At 46.8% G+C, this 18,292-nt stretch overlaps 1 protein-coding gene across 1 annotated transcript in view; it reads right to left on the bottom strand.

Moving 5' to 3' along the window:
• Window positions 1–18,292, bottom strand: part of LOC124031663 (solute carrier family 12 member 5-like) — a 137,342-nt gene that overhangs the window by 42,247 nt on the left and 76,803 nt on the right. The window contains exons 3-7 of the mRNA XM_046343187.1: window positions 18,055–18,198; window positions 15,843–15,989; window positions 2,266–2,320; window positions 1,620–1,750; window positions 742–989 (exon numbers count right to left, since the gene is read on the bottom strand). Of these exons, the coding sequence (XP_046199143.1) occupies window positions 742–989; window positions 1,620–1,750; window positions 2,266–2,320; window positions 15,843–15,989; window positions 18,055–18,198 (725 nt within the window). The remainder of the gene's footprint in view (window positions 1–741; window positions 990–1,619; window positions 1,751–2,265; window positions 2,321–15,842; window positions 15,990–18,054; window positions 18,199–18,292) is intronic.

The following is an 18,292-nucleotide window of genomic DNA, read 5'->3' as shown; positions in this document are numbered from 1 at the left end:
GGGTCAATGCAGATAGTCTGGGTAGCTTTAATTGGATAACCATTTGACAGTCTTATGGCTTGGGGGTGGAAGCTTTTGAGGGTCCTGTTGATTCCGGACTTGGTGCATCGGTACCGCTTGCCGTGCAGTAGCAGAAAGAACAGACTATGACTTGGGTAGCTGGAGACAATTTTTAGGACCTTTCTTTGATGGTGCAGCTGTATAACTTGCTGAATTTTTTCAGTCCTCCTGAGTGGGAAGAGCCTTTGTTGTGCCGTCTTCATGACTGTGTTGGGGTGTGTGGATATTGACTCTGAGGGACTTGAAGCTCTCAACATGCTCCACTACAGCCCATCAATGTGGATGGGGGTTTGCTCGGTCCTCCGTTTCCTTTAGTCCACGATCAGCTCCTTTGTCTTGCTGATGTTAATGGTGAGGTTGTTGTCCTGGCACCACACTGCCAGGTCACTAACCTTCTCTGTATAGGTCGTTTCATCGTCATTGGTGTTCAGTTCAACCACCGTTGTGGTCGTCAGCAAACTTAATGATGGCGTTGGAGTCGTGTGCGGCCATGAGTGAACAGGGAGTGCAGGAGGGGACTTTGCACGCACCCCTGAGGGGCCCCCATGTTGAGGGTCATTGTCTGGTTTGGGTCAAAGTGAGCAACAGCAGGAAAACGTTTTGGAAGCACCAATGTGTATGGGAGAGCATGTAAAGGACACCAGCATGCACCAGCACAAGGCTCAGTCAGGTCAAACTTACGGGAAAACAGGGGGTTCAAAGGCCGTCTTGATGACCCCAGCATAGACAGCCAGGATGGACAGAATGACGCACGCCAGGAAGACCAGAGCCAGCTTGTTGACATATTTGACCCCCACAAACACCACCGTGGCCATGAAACTGAGCACAATGGTGCCGTATACACGCATGTTGTTCAGCATCGCTGCCTCCATATCAGCACCCTCCAGACCCTCCATCTTAAAAATGGCTGCCTGGGGGAGGATGTAGATCTGGAGAAGGGAAAGATGGAGGAAGAGAGAGAAAGGGAGGTGGAGGGAAAAGAAGAGAGGAAGAGAAAAGATAGTAAGAATAGGATGGAGGGGGAGAAAGGGTGTGTTAAAAATGACATGGTGGAACGAGGATGGAGGGAGAGTGGGAGCGAGTGACAGAAAAGGATGAGGAGAAAAAAGGAAGCAGGGAGTGAGTGAGAGGGTGTGGGAATAGATATCAGATATTATCTCAAACATTGGAAAAAACATATGAATGTAATGGATAATGGATTTATTTTATATCATTATAATGGCACAGACAAGGCACTAACAAATGAACAGTTTGCTGTGAGTGTGACAGCTTGCTTGATTAATCAATTATAATTTAGATATTATCACGAATTGCAACAACTTTTCATATTTGTCTAAAATGAAAATATATCAACATAATTGATTGTATTAAATGGATAATTTTTTGGCATAATCTATTGCACCACAATCTGTAGGCAGAAGAACAGACATCTTCCTCCTGCATTCATCAATGTTGCATGTGGTCTCACCCCCAAAATAAAACGCCAGACACTAGGCACAGGGGGAAAGAAAACAGATAGCAAACAAAACAATAAAATAATAGCAATCATCTTTCCTTACCAGCAGAAGTTCGATGGCACCAAGGATGTACATTGCACCTGCAAAAGTAGTTCCTAGATAGAAGCAAATTCCGACAGCTCCGCCAAACTCAGGGCCAAGGGAACGGGAGATCATGTAGTAGGAGCCTCCGGCTGAAAGACACAAACACAAACACAGCCATTGGCATTCCTCTTTTGCTCAATATTGTTTTCAATGATAAACCCCAGGTCTGCACATACAGTAAGTCTAAAGACTTCGGGCTTGAATATGCAGAAGTAGTAGTTTGTCAACAGAAATATAGTTGCTGCATAGACATCGCTTAGGCATGTTAGAGCTTATCAGGAAAAAAGCCCTAGCCTTTCTATACAGTATCATGACTCTATGGATAGGCACAGAATAGTTTGAGTTTCCGAATAGAAATAGAAAGGTTTCTGATGTTCCACACTTTCACACTTCAACACTTTCATACTTTGTACAGATGATAGAAGGGGTGCTAGTACAGTGTGGTTCTGGTTTAGCCATGCCAGCAATAACTGTCCTATCACAGACCAGAGAAATATCAGATGTGAAAACCTAACTGGTTGGGGAAAAAACAACAAGATTGCCATGCATCACCCAGACCGTCCATTCATGCACGCACCAAGGTGTGCCTGTGACACACACTCACCTGGCACCACTCCATTTGTTGCGATGGCACTCATGGAGATAGCTGTCAGCATGGTCTGAGAGGAGGCAGAGGGGAGATAGCATTATTTTAAAAATGGAGCAGTTCCATCTGTTTTAGCCCTCAGCTGCAGAGTGCTGATTCTTAGTGAAACAGTGTAAGTCAAGGCACCACACCCGAACAAAGGAATTATAGTCCTTTAATCATATCACAGTCCGCTTTTACCAGTTGAATGTGGACACAAATATAATGTTTTTTTCTTCACCCTGAATGATGTCAGCCTTTTGGTTTCATTTTGTTAAGACACTCCAGGACATACACATAGGAGATTGTGGATAATTACGTTTTTCATCTACATTTCAATTGCACTTTGGGTGCTTACATTTTTTTTTTTAAATCTAGAATAAAACTTTGACATCATACCAACAGTTCCCTAAGTGTAAGTCTGGAGAACATGTCTAGTGATAAATACACAACCTTTGATGAATGCAGATGGTTCTGAGGCTGAGAAAAAGGTTTGGCATGTGGGAAGAGTCTGCCTTTTGGAAAATGGCAATTAAAGATAAGTACATTGAATTTAGACTACCAAATGCCAAACACCAATTTAGACCCAATCCCCATCTCTCGAAACTAAGTTGCTATAACATTCTCTATGAAATGATGTGTGATTCAATGTAGTGAGCATTGAAGTTATGCATGTATGTCCATTTACAGGTGGTGACACTTCAATACATTTTTATGAGAGTAGTATAATTAAGCAACAAAAGTATACACTTTCATCAACTTTTTGATATTTTTACTTCTAATTTTTGAAAATACTAATGTTAATGGACCAAAATACCCCAAAATCTCAAAATTGTAATTTTAGCCTGTGGTGCCTGACCTTAATACTATATTGTTTGTGATGAATATGTATGAATATGAACTTTGGGAGGATGGTTCCAAACAGTTTCTTAGCTATTTGGCTGATGATCGATCATGACAACATACTGTAACGGTTTTGACTTGAGGTTCTTATTTATAGGGGTGCCAGGTAGGTTGTGCCTACCAGAGAAAACATTGGTTTCTCCTTTTGGTTTGGGAGGGAATGAGTCCCATCTGGTCCGTCAAGTCTACACCAATACAAAGGACTTATGTAAAAGTCAGGATGGAAATAAACTTTTCATAAACCCTTAAAACATTGGAAAGAAATTCAAAAACAACTATATTCTTTTGCGTGGGTTGTATTAGCAACACCAATGATTACACACACACATATATAATAATATCACAATGAGTTCTGGTTCCTCCAGAAATGTCCTGTACCTCGGGCCTAAAAAGAGTCCTGCCTGGTAGAGTTCAGGGAACTCAAGTGACTTCTGTCACGCAATGTTTGTCCGTTCATTCAGTGTAGCGTAAACCCAGTATTAATCATACAATCAATATAACAATAATTTTACCACAGAACTTTAAAGTGTATCAACTCTTACTAAGTCCTCAACTACAACTAACTACATAAATCATCACAGTATACCTCACATCAAAACAAATGAAATACCGTATACAAAAAGGTTGTAGTCAGTCGGTCAGTCAGACAATCCAATCCGCCAATAGATCTCCAGCAGATCTCCAGCGAGAAAGGCCACGAAGAACGGATGACATTTGTTTGGGCTGGTCTATGCGCCCTGTATGTTGGTGTGACCGTTTTTTGGAGGAGAATAAATCACGAATACTGAACCCTGCTCTCTGCGCCTGATTCCAACCCACCAGTCCTAGTATCCCGTGACAGAATCCTGCACCAAAAAAATACATGGAATCAGCAGGAGCAGCCACATCTCCTCTCCCATCGATGGAGGAGAGGGTCCTCCATCATACCAGCGTTCTTCATAGGATTGGTTCGGCCATGGACCAAATGATGCAGAGGATGGATTGATGGTAGAGGAGTGGCCTTCCCACTTCATCTCCAGCACCCCCTCCTTCAGGTACCTCCTGTTCCTGCAACCACATCTGGCTCCGGGGCTCTTCGGCTGACGCTCCCACGGAAGTATGATGGAACAGCGGCTGGGTGCCAGGGTTTCCTTCTCCAACTGGAACTCTACCTGGCTACCGTGCGTCCTGCTCCCTCTGGAGAGGAGAGCGTGAGCGCCCTTGTCTACTGTTTGACTGGGCGAGCCCTCGAGTGGGCCAACGCAGTGTGGAATGGTCCGGACTCGGCGAGGGATAATTACCCAGAGTTCACCCGCCGATTCCGAGCTGTGTTTGACCATCCACCAGAGGGTCGGGCGGCGGGTGAACGACTGTTCCAACTGCGTCAGGAGACGAGGAGCGTGCAGGACTTTGCCCTGGAGTTCAGGGTGGAACGACAGGGCCCTGAAAGTTCATTTCAGATGCAGTCTCAGGGAGGACGTCCGTAGGGAGCTAGCATGTCGGGACACCACCCTCACACTGGATGAACTCATTGACTTGGCTATCCGTCTCGACAACTTGCTGGCTGCCCGCGGGCGTTCGGATCAGGTCCTGTCGTTTCCACTAGGAGGGGCGGCTTCGAGGGGGACCGGAGAAGGAGTGTCCTCCTGCACCAGTTGTGGTCGACGAGGGCACACGGCCGACCGGTGCTGGAGGAACTCGTCTGGGAGTCGGGAGGGCAGGCGGAGCACTACTCGATCACCCCAGGTGAGTAAGCACCAGACTCACCCAGAGCTTCCTGTCGGTCATATGTATGTGTTAACTTCTATCACTGGGTTTTTTCCCTCTCTACAGCATAAGGCGCTAGTCGATTCAGGCGCAGCTGGGAATTTCATGGATCGTGGGCTCACGTTAAGGCTAGGGATTCCCCTGGTGTCGTTAGACCTACCTTTCCCCGTGCACTCCTTAGATAGCCGACAATTAGGGTCAGGAGTAGTTAGGGAGGCTACGGTGCCGCTGGACATGGTAACGCAGGGGGATCATAAGGAGCAGATTAGTCTGTTCCTTATAGATTCACCTGCGTTTCCAGTGGTGTTGGGAATTCCTTGGCTAGCTCAACACAACCCGGTGATTTCCTGGCGACAGGGAGCTCTTAAGGGGTGATCAGAGGAGTGTTCAGGCAGGTGTATAGGAGTTGCCGTTGGTGCGACTACGGTGGAGAGTCCAGACCAGGTTGCAGCGGTTTTTAGGGTTTGCCAATTACTACCGTAGGTTTATCCGGGGTTTTGGTCAGGTGGCTGCTTCCATCACCTCACTGCTGAAGGGAGGACCGGTGCGCTTGCGTTGGTCCGCAGAGGCGGGCAGAGCTTTCAGTCATTTGAAGGAGCTGTTCACCAATGCGCCCGTGTTGGCGCATCCGGAACCCTCTTTAGCGTTCATAGTGGAGGTGGAAGCATCCGAGGCGGGGGTCGGGTCGTGCTGTCCCAGCTCTCGGGCGTGCCACCCAAGCTCCGCCCGTGTGCCTTCTTTTCGAGCAAGCTCGGACCAGCGGAGCGAAACTATGACGTGGGGGACTGGGAGTTGTTAGCTGTAGTCAAGGCTCTGAAGGTGTGGAGACATTGGCTTGAGGGGGCGAAACACCATTTTCTCATCTGGACTGACCATCGTAATCTCGAGTATATCCGGGCAGCGAGGAGACTAAATCCACGTCAGGCTAGATGGGCCATGTTTTTCACCAGGTTTCGGTTTACCATCTCATACCGGCCGGGCTCCCAAAACACCAAAGCCGATGCGCTGTCCCGCCTCTATGATACCATAGAGGCGGGACAATTGTGTAGTCTAGAGCGATTTTCTAGGTTCGCTAGCCATCTATTGTCGTTCTTTTAACGCAACGTAACGTAAACAACACTGCTAGCTAGCCTGCTAGCCCCCGAATAGCAACACTGCAGAAACTATTACACTCAACGGAACGACTTGATTAGTGTAGTGTCAACAACGCACCCACTGCCAGCTGGCCTACTTCAGCAGTACTGTATCATTTTAATCATTTTAGTCAATAAGATTCTTGCTACGTAGCTTAACTTTCTGAACATTCGAGACGTGTAGTCCACTTGTCATTCCAATCTCCTTTGCATTAGCGTAGCCTCTTCTGTAGCCTGTCAACTATGTGTCGGTTTATCCCTGTTCTCTCCTCTCTGCACAGACCATACAAACGCTCCTCACCGCGTGGCCGCGGCCACCCTACTCTGGTGGTCCCAGCGCGCACGACCCACGTGGAGTTCCAGGTCTCCGGTAGCCTCTGGAACTGCCAATCTGCGGTCAACAAGGCAGAGTTCATCTCAGCCCATGCCTCCCTCCAGTCCCTCGACTTCTTGGCCCTGACGGAAACATGGATCACCACAGACAACACTGCTACTCCTACTGCTCTCTCTTCGTCCGCCCACGTGTTCTCGCACACCCCGAGAGCGTCTGGTCAGCGGGGTGGTGGCACCGGGATCCTCATCTCTCCCAAGTGGTCATTCTCTCTTTCTCCCCTTACCCATCTGTCTATCGCCTCCTTTGAATTCCATGCTGTCACAGTTACTAGCCCTTTCAAGCTTAACATCCTTATCATTTATCGCCCTCCAGGTTCCCTCGGAGAGTTCATCAATGAGCTTGATGCCTTGATAAGCTCCTTTCCTGAGGACGGCTCACCTCTCACAGTTCTGGGCGACTTTAACCTCCCCACGTCTACCTTTGACTCTTTCCTCTCTGCCTCCTTCTTTCCACTCCTCTCCTCTTTTGACCTCACCCTCTCACCTTCCCCCTACTCACAAGGCAGGCAATACGCTCGACCTCATCTTTACTAGATGCTGTTCTTCCACTAACCTCATTGCAACTCCCCTCCAAGTCTCCGACCACTGCCTTGTATCCTTTTCCCTCTCGCTCTCATCCAACACCTCCCACACTGCCCCTACTCGGATGGTATCGCGCCGTCCCAACCTTCGCTCTCTCTCCCCCGCTACTCTCTCCTCTTCCATCCTATCATCTCTTCCCTCCGCTCAAACCTTCTCCCACCTATCTCCTGATTCTGCCTCCTCAACCCTCCTCTCCTCCCTCTCTGCATCCCTTGACTCTCTATGTCCCCTATCCTCCAGGCCGGCTCGGTCCTCCCCTCCCGCTCCGTGGCTCGATGACTCATTGCGAGCTCACAGAACAGGGCTCCGGGCAGCCGAGCGGAAATGGAGGAAAACTCGCCTCCCTGCGGACCTGGCATCCTTTCACTCCCTCCTCTCTACATTTTCCTCCTCTGTCTCTGCTGCTAAAGCCACTTTCTATCACGCTAAATTCCAAGCTTCTGCCTCCAACCCTAGGAAGCTCTTTGCCACCTTCTCCTCCCTCCTGAATCCTCCGCCCCCTCCCCCCTCCTCCCTCTCTGCAGATGACTTCGTCAACCATTTTGAAAAGAAGGTCGACGACATCCGATCCTCGTTTGCTAAGTCAAACGACACCGCTGGTTCTGCTCACACTGCCCTACCCTGTGCTCTGACCTCTTTCTCCCCTCTCTCTCCAGATGAAATCTCGCGTCTTGTGACGGCCGGCCGCCCAACAACCTGCCCGCTTGACCCTATCCCCTCCCTCTTCTCCAGACCATTTCCGGAGACCTTCTCCCTTACCTCACCTCGCTCATCAACTCATCCCTGACCGTTGGCTACGTCCCTTCCGTCTTCAAGAGAGCGAGAGTTGCACCCCTTCTGAAAAAACCTACACTCGATCCCTCCGATGTCAACAATTACAGACCAGTATCCCTTCTTTCTTTTCTCTCCAAAACTCTTGAACGTGCCGTCCTTGGCCAGCTCTCCCGCTATCTCTCTCTGAATGACCTTCTTGATCCAAATCAGTCAGGTTTCAAGACTAGTCATTCAACTGAGACTGCTCTCCTCTGTATCACGGAGGCGCTCCGCACTGCTAAAGCTAACTCTCTCTCCTCTGCTCTCATCCTTCTAGATCTATCGGCTGCCTTCGATACTGTGAACCATCAGATCCTCCTCTCCACCCTCTCCGAGTTGGGCATCTCCGGCGCGGCCCACGCTTGGATTGCGTCCTACCTGACAGGTCGCTCCTACCAGGTGGCGTGGCGAGAATCTGTCTCCTCACCACGCGCTCTCACCACTGGTGTCCCCAGGGCTCTGTTCTTGGCCCTCTCCTATTCTCGCTATACACCAAGTCACTTGGCTCTGTCATAACCTCACATGGTCTCTCTTATCATTGCTATGCAGACGACACACAATTAATCTTCTCCTTTCCCCCTTCTGATGACCAGGTGGCGAATCGCATCTCTGCATGTCTGGCAGACATATCAGTGTGGATGACGGATCACCACCTCAAGCTGAACCTCGGCAAGACGGAGCTGCTCTTCCTCCCGGGGAAGGACTGCCCGTTCCATGATCTCGCCATCACGGTTGACAACTCCATTGTGTCCTCCTCCCAGAGCGCCAAGAACCTTGGCGTGATCCTGGACAACACCCTGTCGTTCTCAACTAACATCAAGGCGGTGGCCCGTTCCTGTAGGTTCATGCTCTACAACATCCGCAGAGTACGACCCTGCCTCACACAGGAAGCGGCGCAGGTCCTAATCCAGGCACTTGTCATCTCCCGTCTGGATTACTGCAACTCGCTGTTGGCTGGGCTCCCTGCCTGTGCCATTAAACCCCTTCAACTCATCCAGAACGCCGCAGCCCGTCTGGTGTTCAACCTTCCCAAGTTCTCTCACGTCACCCCGCTCCTCCGTTCTCTCCACTGGCTTCCAGTTGAAGCTCGCATCCGCTACAAGACCATGGTGCTTGCCTACGGAGCTGTGAGGGGAACGGCACCTCAGTACCTCCAGGCTCTGATCAGGCCCTACACCCAAACAAGGGCACTGCGTTCATCCACCTCTGGCCTGCTCGCCTCCCTACCACTGAGGAAGTACAGCTCCCGCTCAGCCCAGTCAAAACTGTTCGCTGCCCTGGCCCCCCAATGGTGGAACAAACTCCCTCACGACGCCAGGACAGCGGAGTCAATCACCACCTTCCGGAGACACCTGAAACCCCACCTCTTTAAGGAATACCTAGGATAGGTTAAGTAATCCCTCTCACCCCACCCCCCCCCTAAGTTTTAGATGCACTATTGTTAAGTGACTGTCCCACTGGATGTCATAAGGTGATTGCACCAATTTGTAAGTCGCTCTGGATAAGAGCGTCTGCTAAATGACTTAAATGTAATGTAATACCGAGGAGCGGTCCGTTGAGCGTTGAGGTCCGTTCCACCTTCATGTCTCGTGGCACCGGTGGTATGGGAGGTGGACGCGGAGATAGAGAGGGCCTCACGGTTAGAGCCAACCCCCCCTAACTGTCCAGTGGGGACTCAGTACGTGCCGAGGGGGGGTCCTGGATAAGCTGTTCCGGTGGGCTCATACTCTCCCCTCCTCGGGTCATCCTGGCATCGAGAGGACAGTGTGGAGTCTTAGAGGGAGATACTGGTGGCCCACGCTGGTTAAGGACGTGAAATTTTATGTCTCCTCCTGCTCAGTGTAAGCTCAGAGCAAGGCACCTCGGCATCTGCCTAGAGGGAAGTTACAACACCTCCCCGTTCCACAACGGCCGTGGACACACTTATTGGTGGACTTTCTTACCGACATTCCCCCGTCCCAGGGAGGTACTACGATCCTGGTCGTTGTGGATTGGGTTTCTAAGTCTCATACCGTTGCCCGGTCTCCCTACAGCCCTGCAGACTGCAGAGGCCTTATTTACCCATGTCTTCCGGCTCTATGGGGTGCCTGAGGACATTGTTTCTGATTGGGGTCCGCAATTCAAGTCCAGAGTGTGGAGGGCGTTTATGGAGAGACTGGGAGTCTCGGTCAGCTTAACCTCAGGTTTTCACCCCGAGGTGGAGCGCGTAAACCAGGATGTGGGCAGGTTTCTGCGGTCCTATTGCCGGGACCGGCCTGGTGAGTACGCACGGTATGTTCCTTGGGCTGAATTCGCTCAGAACTCCCTACGCCACTCCTCAACTAACTTGTCCCCTTTTGAGTGTGTGTTAGGTTACCAGCCGGTCCTGGCCCCATGGCATCAGAGCCAGACCGAGGCTCCTGCGGTTGAGGAATGGGTACAGCGCTCCAAGGACACCTGGAAAGCCGCCCAGGACTCGCTAAGGTTAGCGGGTGAATGGCAGAAGAGGAGCGCTGACCAGCACCGAAGTGAGGCCCCGGTGTTTGCACCGGGGGACAGGGACCCGAAACCTGCCCCTCCGCCTGCCCTGTCGGAAGCTGGGGCCGCAGTGTGTGGGGCCGTTCAAAGTCCTGAGGAGAATAAAGAAGGTGTCTTACAGGTTACAATTACCGTATTAACCCCTCGTTTCATGTGTCTCTCCTCAGGCCGGTGGTGGCTGGTCCCCTGCAAGAAGGTGAGGTGCCTGAGGTCCCTCCTTCCCCTCTGGACATCGAGGGGTCCCCGGTGTACACGGTTCGTGGCATTATGGATTCGAGACGCCGGGTGTGGGGCCTACAGTACCTCGTGGACTGGGAGGGGTACGGTCCGGAGGAGAGATGCTGGGTTCCAGTGGGGGACATTTTGGACCCTTCTCTCCTGAGAGATTTCCACCGCCTCCACCCGGATCGTCCGGCGCCTCGTCCTCCGGGTCGTCCTCGAGGCCGGGGGGGGTACTGTTACGACTTCCGCCGAAGCTGGCTCCCCTGCCTGTTCGGGCGGTGCTCGGCGGTCGTCGTCACCGTCCTACTAGCCGCTACTGATCCCTTTTTCGTTTGTCTGTTGGTTTTGTCTTATTAGTTTCACCTGTGTGTATTTTAGTTTAATTAGCTTCCCTATATGTAGTAGGTTGTCCCGCCCTTGTTTTGTGCGGGATTATTTTTGTTACTCTGTTGGATTGTGGTTTTCATGTGTGTATTCTCTGGACTGTTTGGTCCTGTGTTTAGGCTGGTCTATGCGCCCTGAATGTTGGGGTGACTGTTTTTTGGAGGAGAATAAATCACGATATACTGAACCCTGCTCTCTGCGCCTGATTCCAACCCACCACTCCTAGTATCCCGTGACAGGTAGGGGTAAAGTGACTCTTCCGTTTGTGTTTCCAGTGTATAAGCCTGGAGCTGTGTGTGTAATCTGGTGAGTAGTAAGTGCAGAGGTGACCCTCTCAGGGCCCAACAGTAGTGAAGGGAAATTTGTCTCTCTGACAACTAATCGTCTCTCGTTCACATGTCGTTAACCATAGTGAGCTTACTGGATTTGTGTATGAGACTTGTAAAAGTGTGCTTAAACAATGTACATCTGTTGATTGCTCGGCATACAAATAAGATTATGTATTGATCTCTTTTAAACAAGATCTACTTGTGGCCGCAACCAGACTAGATTGCGAATGACATTTGGCGGAATGCATTTCTTGCCATGAGGGTGATACGCACAATATCGTTTGTAGCACCCAAAACAATTCGTCCTCAAGTTCAAGTTTGTTGAGAAGAGGCTATATATGTTTTTGTTCTACAAAGCTGTGTCCATAACATTCAATAATCAATTAATTGTGTACATTCTTGCACCGTGGGATCAATTATTAGTTGGATACATGTATTTACGGCTGCGTGTGCGGCCAGCAGGTCAAACGAACGACTCAAATGAACAGATCACTCAGAAAAACAAATCATGACTCTCGAGTCAGTACAAAGAGTAGTTCAAAAAGAATGAATCGTTTGATAACTGCACATCATTATCCAAAAGGCGTGGTGGCGTGGCGGCGTGGCACTGCTAAGTGACTCCTAATCAGGTGGTAATGCTACCTGAGGACCACAGATAAGGCCCTAATTAATGGGACTTGCAACAGCAAACGTCCCACTTTAAATCTACATCACACTTCTTATTATTATATCGAACGCTACTCCTCTTCCACCGTTTAAGCTAGAAACTCTGTGCAGACCGGTCTGGATTAAGTTGCTTTGATATAATTTATTTTTAAACTATTCAACTTTTTGTCAATCTTTCATTGGATTTCCTCAACATTTTACAGGGCTCATTGTGACTTTGTGACTCCCAGCATTCTATTCTATTCACTCTAACAACGTAACTTTTGACACAAATCATCTATTTTGTCCACTTTCCCAATGACTTAGAGTATATGAAATATTCCTCTACTTCTCTGCTATTCATATCTGAAATGAGAACAAAAATATATTCTACTAATCTGTTGATACAGCCGTTTTAGTAACCACATTACCCCCCCCCCCCCAACTTTTATGTCTTTCACAGCACTTTAGACAACAATATTCGTTTTGTTTTTGTTTTTTTCCGGGGTGGGGTGGTTCAGCTTTAATTTTGCAAATAGATTGTAGCTTCCATCAATGTAATTGTCTGCATCATTTCCAATCCCCCATATATTTTGGGGGTAAATATATCTATCTATCTTCCTACAGTTGAAGTCGGAAGTTTACATACACTTAGGTTGGAGTAATTAAAACTCGTTTTACAACCACTCTACAAATTTCTTGTTAACGAACTCTAGTTTTGGGAAGTAAGTTAGGACATCTACTTTGTGCATGACACAAGTAATTTTTCAAACAATTATTACAGACAGATTATTTCACTTATAACTCACTGTATCACAATTCTAGTGGGTCAGAAGTTTAAATTCCAGAAAATGATGTCATGGCTTTAGAAGCTTCTTATAGGCTAACAGACATCATTTGAGTCTATTGGGGGTGTACCTGTGGATGTATTTCAAGGCCTACCATCAAACTCAGTGCCTCTTTGCTTGAAATCATGGGAAAATCAAAAGAAATCAGCCAAGACCTCTGAAAAAAACCTCCTCAAGTCTGGTTCATCCTTGGGAAGTATAAACACAATGGGACCACGCAGCCGTCATACCGCACAAGAAGGAGATGCGTTCTGTCTCCTAGAGATGAACATACTTTGGTGCGAAAAGTGCAAATCAATCCCAGAACAGCAGCAAAAGACCTTGTGAAGATGCTGGAGGAAACAGGTACAAAAGTATCTTTATCCACAGTAAAACGAGTCCTATATCGACATAACCTGAAAGGCCGCTCAGCATGGAAGAAGCCACTGCTCCAAAACTGCCATAAAAAAAGCAGTTTGCAACTGCACATGGGGATAAAGATTGTACATTTGTAGAAATGTCCTCTGGTCTGATGAAACAAAGATAGAACTGTTTGGCCATAATGACCATTGTTATGTTTGGAGGAAAAAGGGGGAGGCTTGCAAGCCAAATAACACCATCCCAACCGTGAAGCATGGGGGTGATAGCATGATGTTGTGGGGGTACTTTGCTGCAGGAGGGACTGGTGCACTTCACAAAATAGATTGCATCATGAGGTAGGAAAATTATATGGATATATTGAAGCAATATCTCAAGACATCAGTCAGGAAGTTAAAGCTTGGTCGCAAATGGGTTAACAATTTAAATGTGGTGAAAAAATACAAGCTGATATAAATCATTCTCCCTACTATTATTCTGACATTTCACATTCTTAAAATAAAGTGGTGATCCTAACTGGCCTAAAACAGGGAATATTTACTAGGATTAAATGTCAGGAATTGTGAAAAACTGAGTTGAAATGTATTTGGCTAAGGTGTATGTAAACTTCTGACTTTAAATGTATATACACATACATACACATGCATATATACACATGCACACCGTTTTTAGAATATACCTTTATTATTCCCCACAAACCCTACCACCCCTCCCCCAATTTGAGTAAACTAAATAACAATAACACTTAGGCTTCTACCTTCAGTTTATACATACTATACATATTTTACAGACACAATCTATTTTAAAATAATTGTATTTTGTTTGTTGTTAGTCCTGGCCTTTCTCTATTTCTGATGTCCATCCAGTTGATTTCTCTTTGTAACTGTGCTATTTCACAAAAGTTCTGATCCTATACACATTTTTCAGTCCCAGTTTGTTTTACATTTGCTATCTTGTTGTTATTAGTCTCACCCTTCAGCTCCATTCAACCACTCCCATCTATTGCTTAACACTATCCATTTTGGATTTTTATTTGCCATATATTTTTCAACTGTGCTGTGATGATTCACAAAAGTACTGAACCTTTCTATTCTCATAGTTTCTACAGATTGTAAATTAAAGATAAACAAGAATTTTGTATAATAATTTGGAAACCAGTGTTGTTTTTTGTGTCAATTCATAAACCATGTGCCATGGAATCGGTACATCTCTTCCCAACTATTTTCCAATTTAGAGCACCTCTGTCAATTTTTTGGTCCTTAAATTAAACTGGTATATATTTTTATTTATCACAAATTTCTTTAACCATTTTTGGTCTAGGGGATGCAGGGATGACAGACAAGTTCCTTATTCTTTTCCCTTCCATTTGCCTCTTCCATTTTTGTGCTAATGCTGCAATTAGTTGGTTGTAATTTTGGGTAACAACAATTTAGTGTATGACATTTTGGTCTATTCTGCTATTTAAGTCATGCTCTTTGGCACAGAACTGAGATCAGGTTACCCATTATCAAGTGAGGATAAATTCTATGTGTGATGTGAACTGATCACCATGTACAAAGCATAACAAGACATGAAATACGTATATGAAGTGGCAAATCAGTGTTGGGTTGGGAAGCACACACATCTCTTATAATAAGATAGCTCAGGCACTTCTCCCATCCTGCTGTCTTTTCTATCTAACACATCTGATGGATCTCCACAAAGAGCAGGCTTTGCTGCTCAGGGTCTTCTAGTCTATTAGTAATGTAACACACAGCCCTCTGCTATCCCTGGGGTGGGACTGGAACAGAGGTCCAACTGGTCACCACCTTTATGTATTGCCCCAAGTAGCAGTTATTTATAGTCCTGAGCTCACTGCTGAGTTGTTGAGGTTTGATTTTGTCTTTGATCATTTCGGGATGGGCTATATCTGCCTTCAGGGTCAGTGCCGCTTCTGACATGCTAATCGGCAGTCATTAAGCTGATAGCAGCTCAGAGCGCTAGCAAGCCTTCATTTGTCACTGGATCTGTGACAGGCGTGGGTAAGGGCAGTCACCTAGTGTTTGGGGATTGACTCATGGGGAAGATAGTACTTAGTACTAGCCTTGAGAACTAAGGCTATAGCTTTCAGTCTCTTGGTGCGCAAACCAAAAGGAACACCGTTTGGATAAATGCATTCTAAATGCATTATGAAATTTAAGTTACAGTTCTTATGGCTTAAATCCTTATTTTCAGTAGAACATTATGAAATTACTATGAACCGGAATGTGATGGAATCTGAAAATATACTTGGGTATACAACACTTTAAAAAAAATTATGGATATTTACGTAAGTAAGTTAAGGGAAATGTATTCTGTAAAGCTTTCAGGGCTACCTCAGGTCAAAACAGGATTAAATTAGGATTTACTCAACTGGGAGAGCTTTGGGACATCAAACATAATTCAAATGGAAGTGGCATTGAGTATATCCTTATCAGTGCTGCAAACGTGCCTCTCTTTCTGCTCTGGCTGGCAGAGTGCCCATTCTAACAATGATGGAGAGAGGATAGAGGGGAGGGGAGAGACAAAGTGGATGGAAGGGAGAAAGAGAAAAAGGGAAACACGGAGGGTGATATAAAGAGAGAGAAAGTTTAAGGGGAAGAAAAAGGAAGAGAACAGGAGAGAGAGAGTGAGTGAAAAGAATATGGTCCAGAGCTGTGACTCACCGTGGAGCAGCACATGAAGACGATGATGAAGGAGCCAAAGACCCCTCCTATGCCAACCATCCAGGTCATCCGCAGGAACAGGATCACACCAAAGATATTCTGGATGCAGGGCAGGTACACCCCCATCAGAGTGCCCAGCGATGGTGCCTGGAGAACAAACACAAATCAATAATGATTAAATATGAAAATGTTTAACTGTGGCATGGCAGTACAAACTTGATAAAAGTACAGTAATGTACCCCACACCATTAGTGGAACAAAACAAATTCCTCTAGTGACCGGCTCAGGCATCTGAGTTGAGTGGATACAGTACTGATTCACACTGCCCTCATCATACTCAAATACAGTACAGACTCATAAGAAACTCACAAGCCCTCCTCTAGCCCATCACAAAAAGACAGTAATAATATGAAGAGAGAATGACAAGCTCTTTGTTCAGTCAAAATGGGGACATCTCCTCCCTCGTTAACCTATTTGAATGGCAGCAGAAAGAAAACACTTTCTCCTCCTTTTCCTCATTATTTTGGTCTGGCGATCATTTAGCTAATGACTAGCAATTGTCCTGTTACTAGGGAGAAGGACCATCTAATTATTTTCTTAATGTGGGCCTGTCTGTCTAGATATGTATAGAGGAGAAAATGTAGTTCTCAAACTCTTCAATTGATCAGACATGGCTTTCAGCTATTGAATTATATAGGATTGGATCTCCCATAGGACTTCACTTCACCATTCTTCTCTGAAGATCCTCTCAAGCTCTGTCAGGTTGGATGGGGAGCAACACTGCACAGCTACTTTCAGGTCTCTCCAGAGATGTTTGATTGGGTTCAAGTCCGGGCTCTGGCTGGGCCACTCAAGGGCATTCTGAGACTTGTCCCGAAGCCACTCTTGCATTGTCTTGGCTGTGTGCTCAGGGTCGTTATCCTGTTGGAAGGTGAACCTTTGCCCCAGTCTGAGGTCCTGAGCGCTCTGGAGCAGGTTTTCATCAAGGATCTCTCTGTACTTTGCGCCGTTCATCTTTCCCGTGATCCTGACTAGTCTCCCAGTCCCTTCTGCTGAAAAACATCCCTACAGCATGATACTGCCACCAACATGTTTCCCCGTAGGGATGATGCCAGGTTTCCTCCAGACGTGATGCTTGGCATTCAGGCCAAAGAGTTCAATCTTGTTTTCATCAGACCAGAGAATCTTGTTTCTTAAGGTCTGAGAGTCCTTTGGGTGCCATTTGGAAAACTCCATGCGGGCTGTCATGTGCATTTTACTGAGGAGTGGCAGTCCGCATGAGAGCCAGTTTCATCATAGCGCTTGATGGTTTTAGCGACTGCAATTGAAGTTCTTGAAAATTTCCGTATTGACTTGCCTTCATGTCTTAAAGTAATGACGGACTGTTGTTTCTCTTTGCTTATTTGAGCTGTTCTTGACATAATATGGACTTGGTCTTTTACCAAATATGGCTTTCTTCTGTATACCACCCCTACATGGTCACAACACAACTGATTGGCTCATACATATTAAGAAGGAAATAAATTCCGCAAATTAACTTTTGACAATGCACACCTGTCAATTGGAATGCATTCCAGGAGACTACCTCATGAAGCTGGTTGAGAAAATGCCAAGAGTGTACAAGCTGTCATCCGTGCCAGAGGTGTCTACTTTAAAGAATCTATAATATAACACTTATTTGTTACTACATGATTACATATGTGTTATTTCATAATACCACATCCTAATAATATTCTCTCATAATTACCAGCCTCTTGTGGCCTCTTGGCTGGAAGGAGCTGTCAAATTAGGATGTGGATAACAAGAAAAGGAGTGGAAGTGAATGATACACAGTAACCTGACTCAGACCAGTGTAACAAGACAGGCCTAGAGAGTAGCTTCATGTATCAGGATTATGCTCCACTGCACATAACAGGGATAACAGGGCTAATGTGGCCCTGCTCAGGTCCTATAAATGACCAAACTGATGTGTAACATCAGGGAAGGAAAAGGGCAGCATACAAAGCCATCAATCACGTCCTGTCCATGCCTAAACATGGCTGACAGCGTCATCAGTAATCCTCCTTTCCGTTCTTAATCAGCTTAATCCTCCACCTTGTCAGGTGGACAATGGTGACCTGGAAGGGCCATACTCTGCCGCATCAGATCAATTCAAACTCCAGCTAATGTTTATGTTTAGGGACCAGACTTTAGTTTAGATTAGATGAAGTACCTTGACAGCAGGTTTTTTTTTGGACGGAGCCTCCCCCTCCTCGTTCTCGGCCTCCTCGTGCTCTTTGCTGCCCTGAGGCAGGTTGGAGTAGTTGGCCAGACTGCTGAGTATGGACGACACCATGGGACTGTTGTCCATCTCCTCCTGCAGTACACAGGGACAGGTGGACAGACATCATATCAGCCCTCTAAGGTGTATTGACAACTGAGAAACCACTACTTATTTCAAAGAATTCAAA

The sequence above is a fragment of the Oncorhynchus gorbuscha genome, linkage group LG03 (assembly GCF_021184085.1).
Source record: "Oncorhynchus gorbuscha isolate QuinsamMale2020 ecotype Even-year linkage group LG03, OgorEven_v1.0, whole genome shotgun sequence".
Lineage (NCBI taxonomy): Eukaryota > Metazoa > Chordata > Actinopteri > Salmoniformes > Salmonidae > Oncorhynchus > Oncorhynchus gorbuscha.
The sequence above is the reverse complement of the archived record's forward strand: the minus strand, read 5'-3'. Positions and strand labels throughout refer to the sequence as shown.